At 37.2% G+C, this 15,840-nt stretch overlaps 1 protein-coding gene across 9 annotated transcripts in view; it reads right to left on the bottom strand.

Annotated features, from left to right (window-relative positions):
* Positions 1-15,840, bottom strand: part of LOC150109218 (uncharacterized) — a 319,064-nt gene that overhangs the window by 63,813 nt on the left and 239,411 nt on the right. For all 9 annotated transcript variants that reach the window (XM_090412182.1, XM_090412235.1, XM_090412210.1 and 6 more), the window contains one exon: positions 7,389-7,461. In XM_090412182.1, the coding sequence (XP_090268308.1) occupies positions 7,389-7,461 (73 nt within the window). The remainder of the gene's footprint in view (positions 1-7,388; positions 7,462-15,840) is intronic.

The following is a 15,840-nucleotide window of genomic DNA, read 5'->3' as shown; positions in this document are numbered from 1 at the left end:
ACAAATAGCAGTTGCAGAAGCAATTTAAAATTGTTACATAACAAAATAAATACATTTCTATCAGCCTTACTTTGAATTGCTTCCATAATTACTGGATTGTTTAGTGCTGCCTACTTTGAAAATAATGTGTTTGAAATCCAGCAAATATTAGTAGCTTAAATATTCATAACTTATTCCAGGTGGCGCCTATGAACAAGTTATGTCAAACTTGTGCTCCTACATTTCATCGTAATTGCAAGTGTTTTTTGTGCAAAACAAGCAGTAAACAAAAACTAACAGAGGGTACTAAGGAGCTGATTACTTCAGCACAATTTGTAAGTGCCCATAGTCCATTAAATCAGCTATTTTTTACAATTAAAAAACAGCTGCGTGAAAGCGCTATGCCTACAGTGCAAAGTAAAGATGGTGGCAACAAAAGCCAACAATGGAAGATTACCTTGAGTCCTGTCAGCATAGCATCGTCAATTGCCAACAAACCAATTAAGAAGTACTGCAGCTGTGAAACCGAAGTTAAAGAAAGAAAAAAAGGTATATTATGCGATTTTTGTTGCAACTGGCTACATACTTCCTGCATGAAAAAAGATGAAACAGCGCACAAGCTTTTTACTGATCTCAACCAGCCCTACTTCTGTACAATGTGCCTCCCTTCCGTAAAACAGCTACTAAACCTAGGCAAAAGAGTTGAAAACCTCGAACAACAGCTTCATACTATGATTGATACTTTCTCCTCCAAAATCCGAAAGGTGGAAACTAAGCTTGAGATACTCTATGACCAGCACCCGATCGCAAGTGCACCCATGCCAGCTAACAAACTTCAAACTAATCACATCAACAGTACACGAATCGCTTGAGGCCAAAAATAGGAGACTCAACACTGTTATCCTGAACTTTCGACAGAAAATGGTAAATCCTTAAAAGAAGACTTCAGCAAACTAGCAGGAGAATGCAATTTCAATCCCAGAAATATCATCAAATGGCATTGTTTCGGACCCATAAACAAAAGAAAGGATGCAACGAACTTTCCACGTCTCGTGAAAATGACCTGTGACACACCAATAAACACATCCAAATTTATAACACTGATAAACAACAAGCTAAAGGACACTTGCCCCCAGTCATGCATATGTGCTCCACCTGATTTAACCTTTGCCCAGAGAGAACAAAGAAGGCAACTCTAAAGACAACCAGAAGAAAAACACCAAAATGGAGACAACACTTGGATGATAGACCCCAAACAAACAAAACTAGTGCAAAAACCAAGTGACGCCACTAGTAGCCACCAAGGAGACCAGTATGCAGGAACTGCATAGGAAACATGCAAGACCCTTGTGGTCAAATCCATACCTCACAGAACCTTGCATATCCATTTCACCAACATCTGTGGCCTCAATTCAAACCTTAATAGCTTCCGATACCATATGCAGTCCACCAAACTCCCACCTACTATTTTTAACAGAAACTCAAATCTCACCTTCCCCAAGCACTATCCATCTCAACCTTCCAAACTATACACTATTTAACTCCTTTCGACCCAAGGGTGGAATCTGTGCATATATCCGCTCTGACATAATCTGCCAGATAGCACCTAACCTAGAATCGACCAACTTCGACCTTCTTTTTTCTTGTGGAAAGGCTTAGATGTTGGTTATACATGCTTATTAAATAGCTTAAGGAAATTACAACATACAATAGAATATACATTAAAATAAATTTTAATACACTTCCAATATTTCGGCAATGTCATGTTGGCATTTTCACAGGAACTTAGAAACAAGACGTGCACGCAAGCACAATACACAGTAAATGAGGACGAAGCAGGAAGCTATTCTTTCTCCTAAAAGTCCTGATGGTGTCCCCTAGTGGGCAGTGTAGGTATTCTTGGCCACACAGCTCTGATGCACTCCTCTCCTTTCTAACACGCTTAAACAACCAACACCTCCAGAATCAAGTTAACCCTGGAAGAAGAAAAAAACAATTGCCTTCCCTTCTTCGACACACTAGTCACCTGCCAGCCTGATGAAACCTTAGTTTTTTCAGTTTATAAAAAACCCACCCACACAGGCAGATACATCCACCAACAATCAAGCCACCCCCCCTCACAACAATATGGAGTCATTAAGACACTACACAACAGGGCTAAACTTATCTGTTCAAATGACAATGCCCTAACTACAGAACTAAACTACATTCTCAACACTTTCTCAGCTAATGGCTAACCCCCCCCCAAAAAAAAATCCAAAAAAAATCTAAACCAATTAACCTCCCCCCCCCCCTTCACAACAAGGATTACTCTAAATCCATCACCATTTCCTATATCCGAGGCACCTCGGAAAAAATGACAAAAATCCTAAAAAAATATGACTTGACTTCATGTTACAGACCATATAGAAAATTGGCATCCCTTATCAGCTCCACTAAAGATCAATCTCCCTCCCCTAGACCTACATGGTGTATACCAGGTCCCTTGCAGCTGTAAGCTGTCCTACTTTGGCCAAACAGGCAGGACAGCTAATATCAGAATTTCAGAACAGAAGGACTACATCCGGTTTCACCAATATAGCTGCTCTGGTCTTGCAGACCATGCTCTGGATACCTGCCATAGAATACGGTGGAAAAAAGCCACGATACTACACCATAGTAAATTCAAATATGACAGGCTATTCATGGAATCAGCCTCAGCCCTAAGAAACAATCCAAACCGCAACAAATTTGGCTGCATGAGACTGCGCCAAATTTAGGAAACCTACATCAGAAGACCTTCCAAACCTTCGACCCTCTTTGGCTGAAGATATCCCCCCCCCCCTACAACTCAGTCAAATTTATCTGCTGTCTCTATCGCTCTCCTAATACCACCAATCACTTTGAGCTCTTTCATTTCCTCTCCTTAAAAGTTGATTTTCTCCAGTCCCATTCTCCTAAGAGCGAAATCATCCTCCTTTTGACCCAAGGGTGGCATCTGTGCATATATTTTAATGTCCATAATACCAACTCTTTCCTCTTTCAGTTGTACAGATCCTGCAGGCAGAAATGCTGAAACATTTGCCATCACTAATGACCTTATGTAAATTGTTCAAAAGCCGACCAGAATACCAGATAACCCGAACCATTCCCCAAATACCCTAGATCTCTTCCTTACTAATGACCCCTCCAAATATGTAGTGAATGTAGGGACCCCCCCCTGGGTAATTCTAACCACAACATATTGCTCATCTCCTCCTCCATGCAACAACTCACTCCCACACAAGGGTAGTTTGGCATTATAACAGTGCCAAATGGGACAGTCTCCAAGACTACAATGCTTCATTCCCATGGTTGGACAATTGTTTCCAGTCTTCCAGTCCAAACATATGCACCGAACTTATCACCAAAGTAATCCTCACTGGCAGCATGAAAACATACATTCCCCACACTACTCTGAATTGCCATCCCCTAACTAAACTCTGGTTCTCCAAAGATGTGCCAAGGCTGTACAAATGAAAAATCAGGCATTTCACAGCTGGCTCTAATCAAGAACCCCATCCTCCTTCAATGCCAATACTGAAGCCCAAAAAAGATGCAAGAAAATTATCAATGCTTCTAAAACAGAATTTGAATGGGCAAAAAGCAGGAAGCTTGCAGCTGTCCAAATGATAGCCATGCCTTTTATTCTCTTGCCAAGGCAACTGGTCATAACTTTTGCCGTACACTATTCCCACTGCTATCATACCCAGGTGGCTCAATTGCAACATCACCCACAGAAAGAGCTAACCTCCTGGCTTCACACTTTGCCTCCAGTGCACACATAACTGACAATGGCAAATGTCCTCCAGTCATTTGAAGTTTGAAGCTGTTATGATTTGCTTTTCCTTGTCTCCAGGTAGAGTTAGAAAACCCCTGAACCTCCTTGGTTGAGTGCTTCATCAGATGATCCAACAGTGTAGGTGATGACATGGTTTAGATTATTTAAGTGATGTATAGTGTCAAGTTCTTTTATTTTCTTGCAGTGAATCCTTTTTTGAACAAGGTTCAAGGAGATTTAAGTTTATCATTGTGTTTTTTGGCAGAATAGTGGAAAGAAGGCTCTTTGCTTATTTCAATGGACAGGTGCTCTAAGTCAATCTGTTTTCTAATTTCATGATCATATTGTAAATTAGATGATCTCTTTAGTCTAGATTTTCTTATCCAGGCTTCGAAAGTCCTGAGTAAGATGTGATCCTCTTGTTCGCTTCTGATTCTGTTAGTGAATTTAACTGTGGAGAGGTTTCTTTTTGTCTTCTAGTATGCATTCTGGATGAGACTGCATTTATAATCAATTTTGGTTATAAGTGCATTTCTGCTCTTGATTGTACTCTGTCAAGTTTTTCTTTTGAGCTAGTAGAAGCTGAAGTCCAGATTGATGAGGCATATTCCAATAGTGGGTCGTATGAGTGCTGTATATGTAGTTTTCAGTGTCTTCGGTTTCGCACCCCACTTTGTTCCACAAAGACTTTTGATGATATTAAACTTTTTAAGAACTTTATTAGATATATTTGTAATATGAGTTGTAAATCTCAGTTCAGTATCTAGGGTTAGGCCTAATTATTTTGGAGACTGTTTTTTTCTATTTTGGTACTATATATTTTGATTTGGGAGGATGTAATTGTGTCTGTTTTTTCTACCAGTGGAGAAGATGCTCAAGGTTTTTTCCCCCCCTGGGCTTATCTGTAATTTAAGTTCATCTGCCCATCTTTCTAAGCCTTTTATTGAATTATTTACGACTTTTTCAAATTGTTGAAGATTACTGCCTGTGTGCCAGATTGCAATATCATCTGCATAGCATGCTATTTTTGTGTCATTTATTATGACAGGATGAATATTGCTGATAGAGATGAGAAATAGGAGTTGGCTTAAAACAGAACCTTGTGGGATTCCAGCCCAAGTTCGATGCATGTTGGAATAAATACCATTAACTTTTACTTTCATTTTTCTCCCTTTCATGAAATCTGAAATCCAAATTAATGTGTTCCCCCCTTATTCCAGTATTGTATGCAATTTTTATTAACTTTTGCTTCCAAACATGATCAAAGGCTGCTGTGAGATCCAAGAATATTGCTGTTGTCTTTTTTGGTGGTTTTTCTTGAAAGCCATCTATGACTGATTGGCAAAGATCTGGTATGTATTATTCTTTCGTTCAGTTTACAGAGAGTGCTAGTCAAAGCTATTGGTCTGTAGCTTTTACAGTCACTAGGGTTTTTGTTAGGGTTTTAATAAAGGTATAATGATTGATGTTTTTCAGATTTTTAGTAGTTTACCTGTATTCCAGGAAGTGTTAAATATCTTCAGAAGGCAGTTTTTTGGCTATTTTTCGCATGCTTTTAATCATATGTCCAAAGATAAGATCAATTCCAGGTGATTTGTCAGGGCCAGTTTAACTAATTGCTGTTTCTAATTCTGTCATTGTGAGGTCCTGAGTATAGATGTTTTCAGAAGGATAGGTTCTGGATTGTATTAGCAGATGTTTTGCAATTTTCCTGCATTTTGTGTCTTCTTTGTTGTATTTAGAGTAATATTTGGCTAGTACATCTGTTTGTTTGCTGCTACTGCATTAATTCCTTAGGAGACTGTGTTCGAAGCATGATCAGTATCCAGAAGTGTTGTGTTATTTAATAATCTGATGATATTCCAGTGTTGCGAGTCTTTTCTTGGATCTAGTTTATTGCAGAATTCTTCCCACTTTTTTTTGTTTGCAATTAGAAATTTCATCTTCCATGTTTTCAGTTAATTCTATTAACTTCTTTTTCCTGAGTCCTCTGAGAATGAATTGAATTCAGATCTTCTGTATGTTTTTGGTTAATTCTAATAGTTGCTGATCAAGTTCTTTACTAGTGGGTGTGCCAGTGCAATATGTTTCTAATAGTGGTGTGTATTTAGGCCAATTTGCTTTCTGAAGTTCCAAGATCTCTTTGTTATACCAATTTTTATACACCAATATAATAGGACATCGGATACCTAATCAAGCCGAAGTGAATGACTTTACATTTACCGACATTGAACTTACATCCGTTTTCCCATGCCCACAATTCCAGCCTATTCAAATCATTCTGCAAATAAATACTACATATCAGCAGCATTCCTGATTCCCTACCTATCTTTGCATCATCAGCAAATAGCTGTATGTCGCTTGTCCAATCCATCACAGTATCATTAATGTTGAGATTGAATAACAGTGGACCAAGCACTGATCCTTGTGGTACACCACTGGTTACCTTAAATCTTGCAGACTAACATCCCCTGTATACCACGTTTTGATATCTGTCAGTCAGCCATCCTCTTTTCCATGCAAATATTCTATAATCCAAACCCATATTCTCCAATTTATGCAACAGTCTACCATGTTGTATTCTGTAAAAAACCTTAGCAAAATTCAAAAGTATCATTGTCTATCCATTCTCCTCGTCTAGTTCATTTATAACATTGTTATAGAATGTGAGCAAGTTGCTAAAACATGACCTTCCCTTAGTAAACCCATGTTGCTCATTGCAAAGTAGAAATTCACTGTCGATCCATTTCTGAATGCAAGCCCTAACCAATTTTTCCAAATATTCACCACCACTCCCGAGATACTAATTGGTCAATAACTGGATACACTTATGCTTGCACCACCCTTGTGCAATGGAATTACCATACATTCTTTCCATTCCTGCAGAATCCTCCCTGTTCTCAGACTCGTATTAAACAGCCTGGTCAAAGGAATAGCCAGTTCAGCTGAACACTCTTTTAGCACATGTGCTGATATCCCATCAGTCCTATTTTTTCTGAATTCTTATTCAATTTGTGCAACAGCTCTAATACTTCATCCTCATACACCTGAGTGTCTTCATCCAGTAAAGAGGTAGCAGTGAGCTCAATGTTGCATACACCAGGTTGACAGCTCTTAACAAAATGGGCACTCATTAGTTGAACAACCGCCTCTGCATCTAGAAGTTATTCTTTCACGGACGTCATCCTCATGCACTCCTTCCACATCGTCCTTTTTTTTTTTTTTTTTTTTACAAATCTCTTGCTTAATAAGATTACACATCGATTTGACTCCTACCCTATTTATTCTTCGAACTCTCAGGACAAATTCTGATATCGCATCATTATAGAATATCACATTTAAGTATTGTTTAAATGCTTCCCATGCACTGTCGATATTCTTCCCAACCAGAAGGATTTTTAAATGATGGATTTGAAAGCTGGCAGCTGATTCAAGACTAGAAATGATAGCCTTCAGTATTTCTGCTGAAGGTTATCATTATTCCTACAACAAGTGAATTGTAGAATACACAAACAAAATTTACAACAGTGATCATAAATTACTGTACAAGTCTTTCAGTAGGACTACTACAGTGTTTGTAAACATAACAATGAACTAACAGAAAACTTACCTTCTCCAGGACTTATTGCAGCAGGTTCTGATGCAGTTCTTACATCTCTTCTAGGTATGGGTTGACTTACACCCTATAAAAAGAACAAAATATTCTATGGAAAATTGTATAAAAGCATCCAAACGCTTAAAAATACAGACATAAATACTTCCAATTGCGCTGATGTAGCGCAATTGGAAGAACAACGGAATATTGCGCCCTTCGATTGGAAAAGACATGGATTCGATTCTCTTCGTGATGAGGGGAATCCTTATATGGGCTTTTTCAGTTGAAGGTGAGTTAGCCTATCTCATACAGTGGTAGCAGGGTTTTTTCATCCCGCGTACAGACAAATCAGCCTTCAGAACACACGCAATTTACAGACAAAAAATACTATTGTTGGTGGTGATGATGGGCGATAGATGGTGTTGATAGTAGTAGTGTCATAGTTGGAGAATTAAGTACTGGTGGAGAAGATGAGATGTATTTAGCGAAGTAGAGTAATGTGCCCTCCCACGATGAGTCCTTGGACTTCCTGGAGGTGTCACGTGGTGATAATAATAATAAGAAGAATAATAATAAATCTATAATAAATAAAAAATGTTATCATTTACTTTATTCCATGGAAACATAAAATATGAATGTGTGGCAAAATATGTAACTTAATATATACAAATATTTCAGTTTATCTTAATCATCATCAATTTAATAGAAGAATTAGAAGATACAAAGAGCAACAATGTAAGTTCATGGAGAATGGAATCTTTTTTTTCTTTTCCCATGAACAGTTGAAAAGAGGTCAAATAAGCATAATACTATTAGGATATGAAACAAGTAGGTGTGTGTTTGTAAAAACAAACAATTCCTGATAACAGTTTCTCATATTTTGGACACAGATAATCCATTTTGGCAGTTAGGACAGTGAGGAAAGAGCTCAGCATTTTCTCTGAAAAGATGTTAAAAATTTGTGGAAGAAACTGTGCAATAATTTAGCATAATCCCAGAGGATCTTGTAGCTAACATTAGCACAGCATGGCAAGACCAGATCTATGACATTTTTTTGTATTCACCAAAGGAAAAGGATTCAGAAATATGTTTCGTGACAGAATGACCTGTTTGACCAAAGTACATTAACTCTTGCAATTACATGAAATTGAATGAACTCCAGATAGCAGGAAAGATTATGCTCTAGTTGATGGCAACAAGGAGCTGGTTTAAACACAGATGAAAGATGAAAGTTCCTAAGATATTAGTACAGTATTATTAAATGCCTACTATCAAGAGCCTGCACTATCTGTTCTTCATATGAAGTGCTTCAGAAAGAAATTTCTATCATTAAACAAACTGCTTCTCTCAATGGCTACAACCAAAAAATTGAATCATAAGTCATTTTTCTCCTCCTTTCACTATAAGAGATGGCTCCGACTTGGCATATATTATATCAGAAGTACTTCTGAACATGTTTCTCATATCCTTAGGAAATTTCATCTTTCACATACATCTAAACCTATTAATGAAATCAGCTTCCTTGTTATTATCTACTAAGAACAGAGTACAACCATTATTGCTACTTGAAGTTTATTGAATTCTATGTAACTGCAAAAGTTAATTTACTTTGGTCAAACAGGCCATTCTGTCGGTAAATATATTTCTGAACCCTTTTCCTATGCTGAATCCAAAGAATGGCATAAGTCTGGTATTGACATGCTGTTGCTAATACTAGCCACAGGACCCTGTGGGATGATGCTAAATTAGTGCAGTTGCTCCTACAAATTTTGAATTTTTTTTTTTTTTTTTTTTTTTTTTTAAAGAAAGTGCTAAGATCCTTCCCCACTCTCCTAACCTCAACAATGGATTATCAATGTACAAAATTTGGGAAATCATTATCAGTAATTGTTTCTGTTTTTACACATACATACATTTTTCAGATCCTAATACTATTATATTTACTTGGCTTCCTTTGCAACTGCACATGGAAAAAAAAAATCTCCATGCATCTATATTGTTGCTGTTTGAATCTCCCAATTTTATTTCTTAAACTGATGATGATGGCTTAAGATTCTTAAACCAAACTATTTGTACAATTTAGTACAGTTAAGTAAATATCTTGCCAATGTGTTCGTATGTATATTTTATGTTTCTTAATAGACTCATACAACTTACTGGTCACTATGCATATCAAACTTTCACTGTAGTTATTCAACACCAAAGTGCACTGGGCTTCTTTTACTCTCAGTTGTACTCTTTACTCACGTGCATTCAAATTTCAAGATGGGGGGGAGGGCCTTCCCATCCATTCCCAACAAATCTTACTGAAACACTCCTGCATATTACTACTTTTTTTTTTTTTTTTTTTTTTTTTTGTGAATTTCACTAATGAAAGGTAAAACTATCATATATTCATACTACAGATAATCTGCAAACTTTGCTATAGACTCCATGAAACTTTTTTAAAAGCCATTTTAGATTCCAGTAAGTAGGGCGATGGTCTCACACAGAATGACAGAACTAAATCTATTATAAACGTTTACAAAGCTCTGCATTCTTTTCAATCTATTTTCATGCCTAACAGTATCCTTTATCTTACTAAGTGTATGATGCTGAAAGGCAGAAAACTTGATATTTCAATGAGAGGATTCAACTCCAACCATTAGATGTCAATATGCATAACCATATTACTCAATCATCAAAAGTCTCTTGTGGTCATAGGCCTTTTTTATGCCTGATGGACTGGCTTTTGGTTATCCACCTGTAAAAGAGATAATAATGCCAATTAACAAACTTACTATACTTACTAAACTAACTTACTTGTTTGCTTACTTGGGAAACAGGATTAAAAACCTAGCTTATAAAATTGCTTGGTATCTTTAACAAAACTTACTATTCATTTATGTTTGCAAAAATAAAATAAATAAAATTATAAAAATATTGTACAAGAACTTTCTAACCTCAAACTATTTGCCACATAGATTACCTTACAAACATATTGTCCTCGTGTGAGGACAATATGTTTGTAAGATTGTTTTCAAGTTTGTTTTATGAATATGGTAATAAACATGAACAAATTAAATATTTACACTTCATCTACAAGGTATAACAATATATAAAACCATACTAACCTTTCCAGAAGACTCATAAAATCATCAAAATTCAAATCAACAAAATAGCAACTTTTCACTTCCTCCTTGATACCACCATGCACCGTAGAGAGATTGGTATTCCTGTAACTCTGTTGAAACTCCTGCCATCTGGTGTGGTTTCTAAGAACACTTTGGTCTCCCCCCAGATGAGGACTACATGCATATAGTAGCACTAAATTATGAATGAATATTTACTAAGAGAGAAAATATGTGTGTCCTCATATGAGACCCTTATGCATGAGAAGATTAAGTGACCATATCACCTGAGCTTAGCTCTGCTAACACATTCCTGAATGCTAAAGTCAAGTTTTTTCCTAATATCCTTGTTTTTATATATACTGCCATTGATGCCATATGTTCACTCTCCTAATCTTTCTCAGAACTGTCATATCTGAAATCTTTAATAAAGTATTTTATTTCTAACCCAGCTTTCAGATCCATAAGTAAAAATTAGTTTGTACATAGCTAGTTTAGTGTTTTGACAAAAACCCTCTTATTTCATGCACAGTTTATTCAGTTCACTCTCTACCACTTTGCTAATTCGATTGTCTACATATTTAGTTTGCAATCTTCACTAAAAATTGTGGCTAAACAGATGAAAAGTTTTACTTGTTCTATACGTTCTTCATTCAGGATGTAGTTGATGTTTTCTGTTTATTTTTATTATCTATCATTTTATTGCTGATTTTAAAACCAAATTTATTACAAGTTATTCTATTTAGTCAGGAATCATGAAGGCTTATACTGGATTCCTTTAGAAGTATAACAACATCTGCATAAAGTGAAGAGCTGTGATTAATAACTCCAATTTTGATATTAGATTTAATACCCTTCCTTCAGTATATCATCCATACAGTAGATGAATAACAGTAGAGATAATGTGCATCCTTGTCTCACATCTGATTTAACATCAAACCATCTACCTATACCTCTTACAATTCTAACTGCTGACTTGAATTCAAATATAGACCATGTATTGCACAATATAATGTCCATTTGCATCATATAACTGTAGAATTTTCAACAGCTTTTATCTTGGCAGGTTGTCATACATAAGCCTTTTCCAGATCTACAAAACTTAAATACAGATTCTTCTACAAGCTTCCCTTCTATAATTTTTCTTATCCATTTCTCAAGTATACGTACTGTTAAATTGGTGTTCCAATTTTTTTCTTAATATTTGTATTCATATGTATCTTTATATTTATCTTCTGTTCTGACTTATCCCCTTAAGTAATTTCTTAATCTAACATCAGTGAGTCATGTCTTAACTATCAATCTAGGCCGATGAGTAATTTTACAAGATGTGCACTTGGGCTATGAAGACAAAGGAAATGTCGTTAATTGGTGCCAATTCCTTTGTTTCAATTCTGGTACTGGTTCCTTTTTAATTTCTGGGAAAATTTATATTTATACTGTGCCACCCTAAAATATATTTGATGAATACTTATTCATGGAATCAATGTCTAGATCAGCACACTGTCTCGTAATTCTTAAACACTTAGCAGAGTATTCTCAATTAATCTCACTGTTAGGATTTAGCACGTAGTCCTAGTCCCCTATTTTATGTTTGTTATTCTTACCTCCCGCCTTGGTTCGAACTTTTATGAACAGTTCAGTAAAATGAAAATCAGACAAGTCTTCATATTCGTTTCAAAAGAAATTAACATTTAATTCACTGAATAGACATAATACATGCTATAAGAAATTTTTTACTCACATAAAATTAACCTTGCTAATACTGGGAAGTGAGTAGTTTCAACTATGATTGCTAAATCTCCTTTAACATATTAGATCATAATTTCATACCATTAATTCTAACAAAGATCTAATTCTCTTCTACATAGGCTGTTCAATAAGTTATAAGACTATATTTATACAGAAAACAGATTACCTTTAATCGTCATCATTTACATGGTCTTTTTTGAAGTAACTACCGTGAGACGTGATGCATTTGTCCCAACGTTGCGACCACTTCTTAAAGATGTGAAAGTCCGTTTTTTGAGAGTTCTTTCAAAACTGCCTCCGCAGCTTTTACACATGCTTTGTTGCTTTCGAAATGGCGGCCTCTTAGTGGTTTCTTGAGCTGAGGAAACAGCCAGAAATCACACGGTGCGAGATCAGGACTGTATGGAGGGTGTGGTAGGATATCTATGTTGTTGTTCTGCAAAATGTCCACTACACCACCAGCAATATGTGGCCTTGCATCATCGTGGTGCAAAAAGAACCCATTCTTCAGCAATGGATGCTTCCTTTTGACGTGCTGTACCATTGTCCGTAAAACATCCACATAGTATGAGCCGTTTACAGTATTCCCGGGTTCGACAGCGTGTTGGTAAACAATGCCTTTGTAGTCAAAAAACATTATGGTCATAACTTTAGCAGCTGATTTTACAGTTTTTGCTTTCTTTGGGGGTAGGCAAAGACAGATGCTTCCATTCACTGCTTTGTTGTTTCATTGTAGGGTCATAGTGATACAACCAAGCTTCATCTGCTGTAATGATGCGTTTTAAGAAATTGTCGCCTTCTTGTTCCAGTCTTTCTTTCCATTCTGTGCACACATCCACTCGATGCTGCATTTGCTCCGGTGTCAAGAGTTTGGGAATCAATCGGGCGCAAACATGTTTCAGTCCCAAATGTTCAGCCATGATTGAGTGAACACTTCCCCACAGAAATATTCAGGACAACATGCAGCTGGCGTACTGTAATTCTGCGATCCTCCTTGATGATAATCGCTGCTATGCTGATCATTGTCTCTGTGATGGACGTTGAAGGTCATCCCTCACGTTCAAGATCTTCCACATTTTGCCTTCCTTCCTTAAAAGTTTTATGCCAGCGAAAAACACTTGCCCTCGACATTGCTTCATCGTGGAAAGCTTCGCGTATCATGTTAAAAGTGTCCGATGCAGATTTTTACAAAAACACACAAAATTTAATCGCATAATGCTGTTCCAAGGACGCTTCCATTTCGACGACTGGTTGCGGCTTGTAGGTGTGCCGAAACAAGCTTGCATTTAGTCACGTGACACTCTGGCACATCAGCCCGTATATGCCATCTATCGACCTCTTTTGTTAATACAGACAGCAACAGTTCTTTATTCCACAGAAATTAATATTATGATGAGTGGTTTCGCAACAGTAAAATTAGTCTTATTACTTATTGAACAGCGCTCGTATATATGACATCAGTAAAGGCTATTATTTCTATACTTCAGATACATTAACAAATATCTTTACACTATTATTCCGATTAAAGTATAAGTTCCTAAGTTTCATCAGCACAATTCCTAAAGTTCTTTCAATGAAGCTCAGTCCTCAGTTGAAGATTTTACCGATATCTAATTATTGTCCCTTACACAATTTTACATAACAAATAAGAGTCTACATTACCAGTAGTTGGAGATGCACTAGGCCTTCCTGTGTATCCCTACAGCACCTTCAATTTCCAGATTTACCTCGGCTTTTCTACAAATCAGTTGCATTCGGACATGGCACATCGCTGACGGGGTAAGCAATTCTGGCTTCCCGCTCGCTCATCAATCAGCTAGGCATGGGTCTTCGATCTCCGGCGTGATCTGGAACTTTACCGTGTCAGGTCATTCCATAGCCTAGAACTGCCCATGGACACTGCCGCTTGCTGTGATGACCTCACGATGGACTTCTCTGCCAATAACCGCTCCAGTACAGGGAACGAGAAAAAAGCCACGAGCTGGCGCTGCAGCGCCTTTTAAAACGCGCATCCTATGTTTCTTGCCTACGTCATCCTAATTTCTCCCTTTCCTCACGATACGTCACTCCTTTCAGCACCTAGCACCAATCTCTCCCCTAGCGTGCTTTTCGGAGGACGTGCGTGTTCTATTAGGTGCACGTGTATGACTTCAGGCCATTGCTGTATAATTGGATTGTCCTTTGCCTTCAACATTGTAATAGCACTTACATAGATTACACACAGTTTTAACTTCACAAAACACTTAATTACTTTCAATATGATGCATTAGGTAAAACTTTCTTAAATATTAACGTAACTGATAAATTACAATTAGTTATTTTTCCCTTGATATATTAATACTAGCTCCAGAATTCATAAACCAAGTTAAATCTGAATGAAGGTAAAGGTTTCGACTTTTCCTTTCATTCAGAGTATAACAGTACATAAATTTTACTAGGATCACTCATTAAGGAAATTCCTCCGGAATTCTCACATTCATTTTTATTTCCCATTTTATAGATGGAAACTATAGGAGCTCTACTTCAATCATCTAGAATTCGACGCTCTGACAAGGCTTTCGGAATTACGCAGTGTAGTCGTAAAACTTTTATACTTCAATATTTAAGCAGTTTTTGTTGAATATCATCTATTATTATTATGGGCAGCTCCAAGGAGTCCTTAGACTCATCGAGGGAGGCCTAACATCATGTCAAGAACAACTATTCAACATTCATGCAGTATCTATCATACTTCTCCTTGAACTCATTTACAGTTATGGCACCCACAACAGACTCTGGCAGCTTATTCCACTCATTTAGCACTCTCCAAGTAAAAAACCTAGTTCTAACACCCTTGCTAACCACACTCTTACCAAGCATCCACGGATGGTCCTTAGTCTTCCCACTACTAGTCCTATTCTCAAAAATATCTTCTGAATTAATCTTATAGAAACCCTTCAGTAATTTGAATGTCTCAATCATATCATCCCTTTTCCACCTATCAACCAATTTCTGCAGCCTACATATCTTCAACCTGTTTTCATAAGGTTCATTCCATACTCCTGCTATTATCTTGGTCACTCATCCCTGGATCCTCTCCACCTCCTCCCCATCGAGAAGAAACTCTGGCGCCCATATCTGGGCACAGTAGTCTAGATGGGGTCTTATTAACACTCGATACAGAGGAACAATAACCTGTTTGTCTGTGTTTGTTAAAGTGTTTTTTCAGAAACCAAGTGATTTGATGAGCTGATTTTGCCACTTTTGTGATGTGTCCCCTAAACTTCAACTCCCTATCCACCAACACTCCCGAATCCCTGGTCTCGTCAATCTCCTGGAGTACAGTTCCACCAATGTGATATACTGCTGCTAATCTTTTCACCCCAAAATGCAAAACCTTACATTTTTCCACATTAAATTGACATCCATTCTCCTTACCCCAGTCCTCCAAACTATCCAAATCATCCTGCAAAATTTTGACATCCTGAGCATTCACTATTGCTCTACCTAACTTTGCATCATCTGCAAACAGATGCAGAGTTCCTCGCAGATCCTTTCCTATATCGTTAATGAACAAATTACACAGTAGCGGTCCAAGAACAGAACCCTGTGGCACAACACTAGTC

This window comes from Typopeltis vanoorti, chromosome 2, assembly GCF_054136105.1.
Source record: "Typopeltis vanoorti isolate ZY-2024b chromosome 2, IOZ_Tvanoo_1.0, whole genome shotgun sequence".
Lineage (NCBI taxonomy): Eukaryota > Metazoa > Arthropoda > Arachnida > Uropygi > Thelyphonidae > Typopeltis > Typopeltis vanoorti.
Note: the sequence above shows the minus strand (reverse complement) of the source record. Positions and strands in the feature narration are given on the sequence as shown.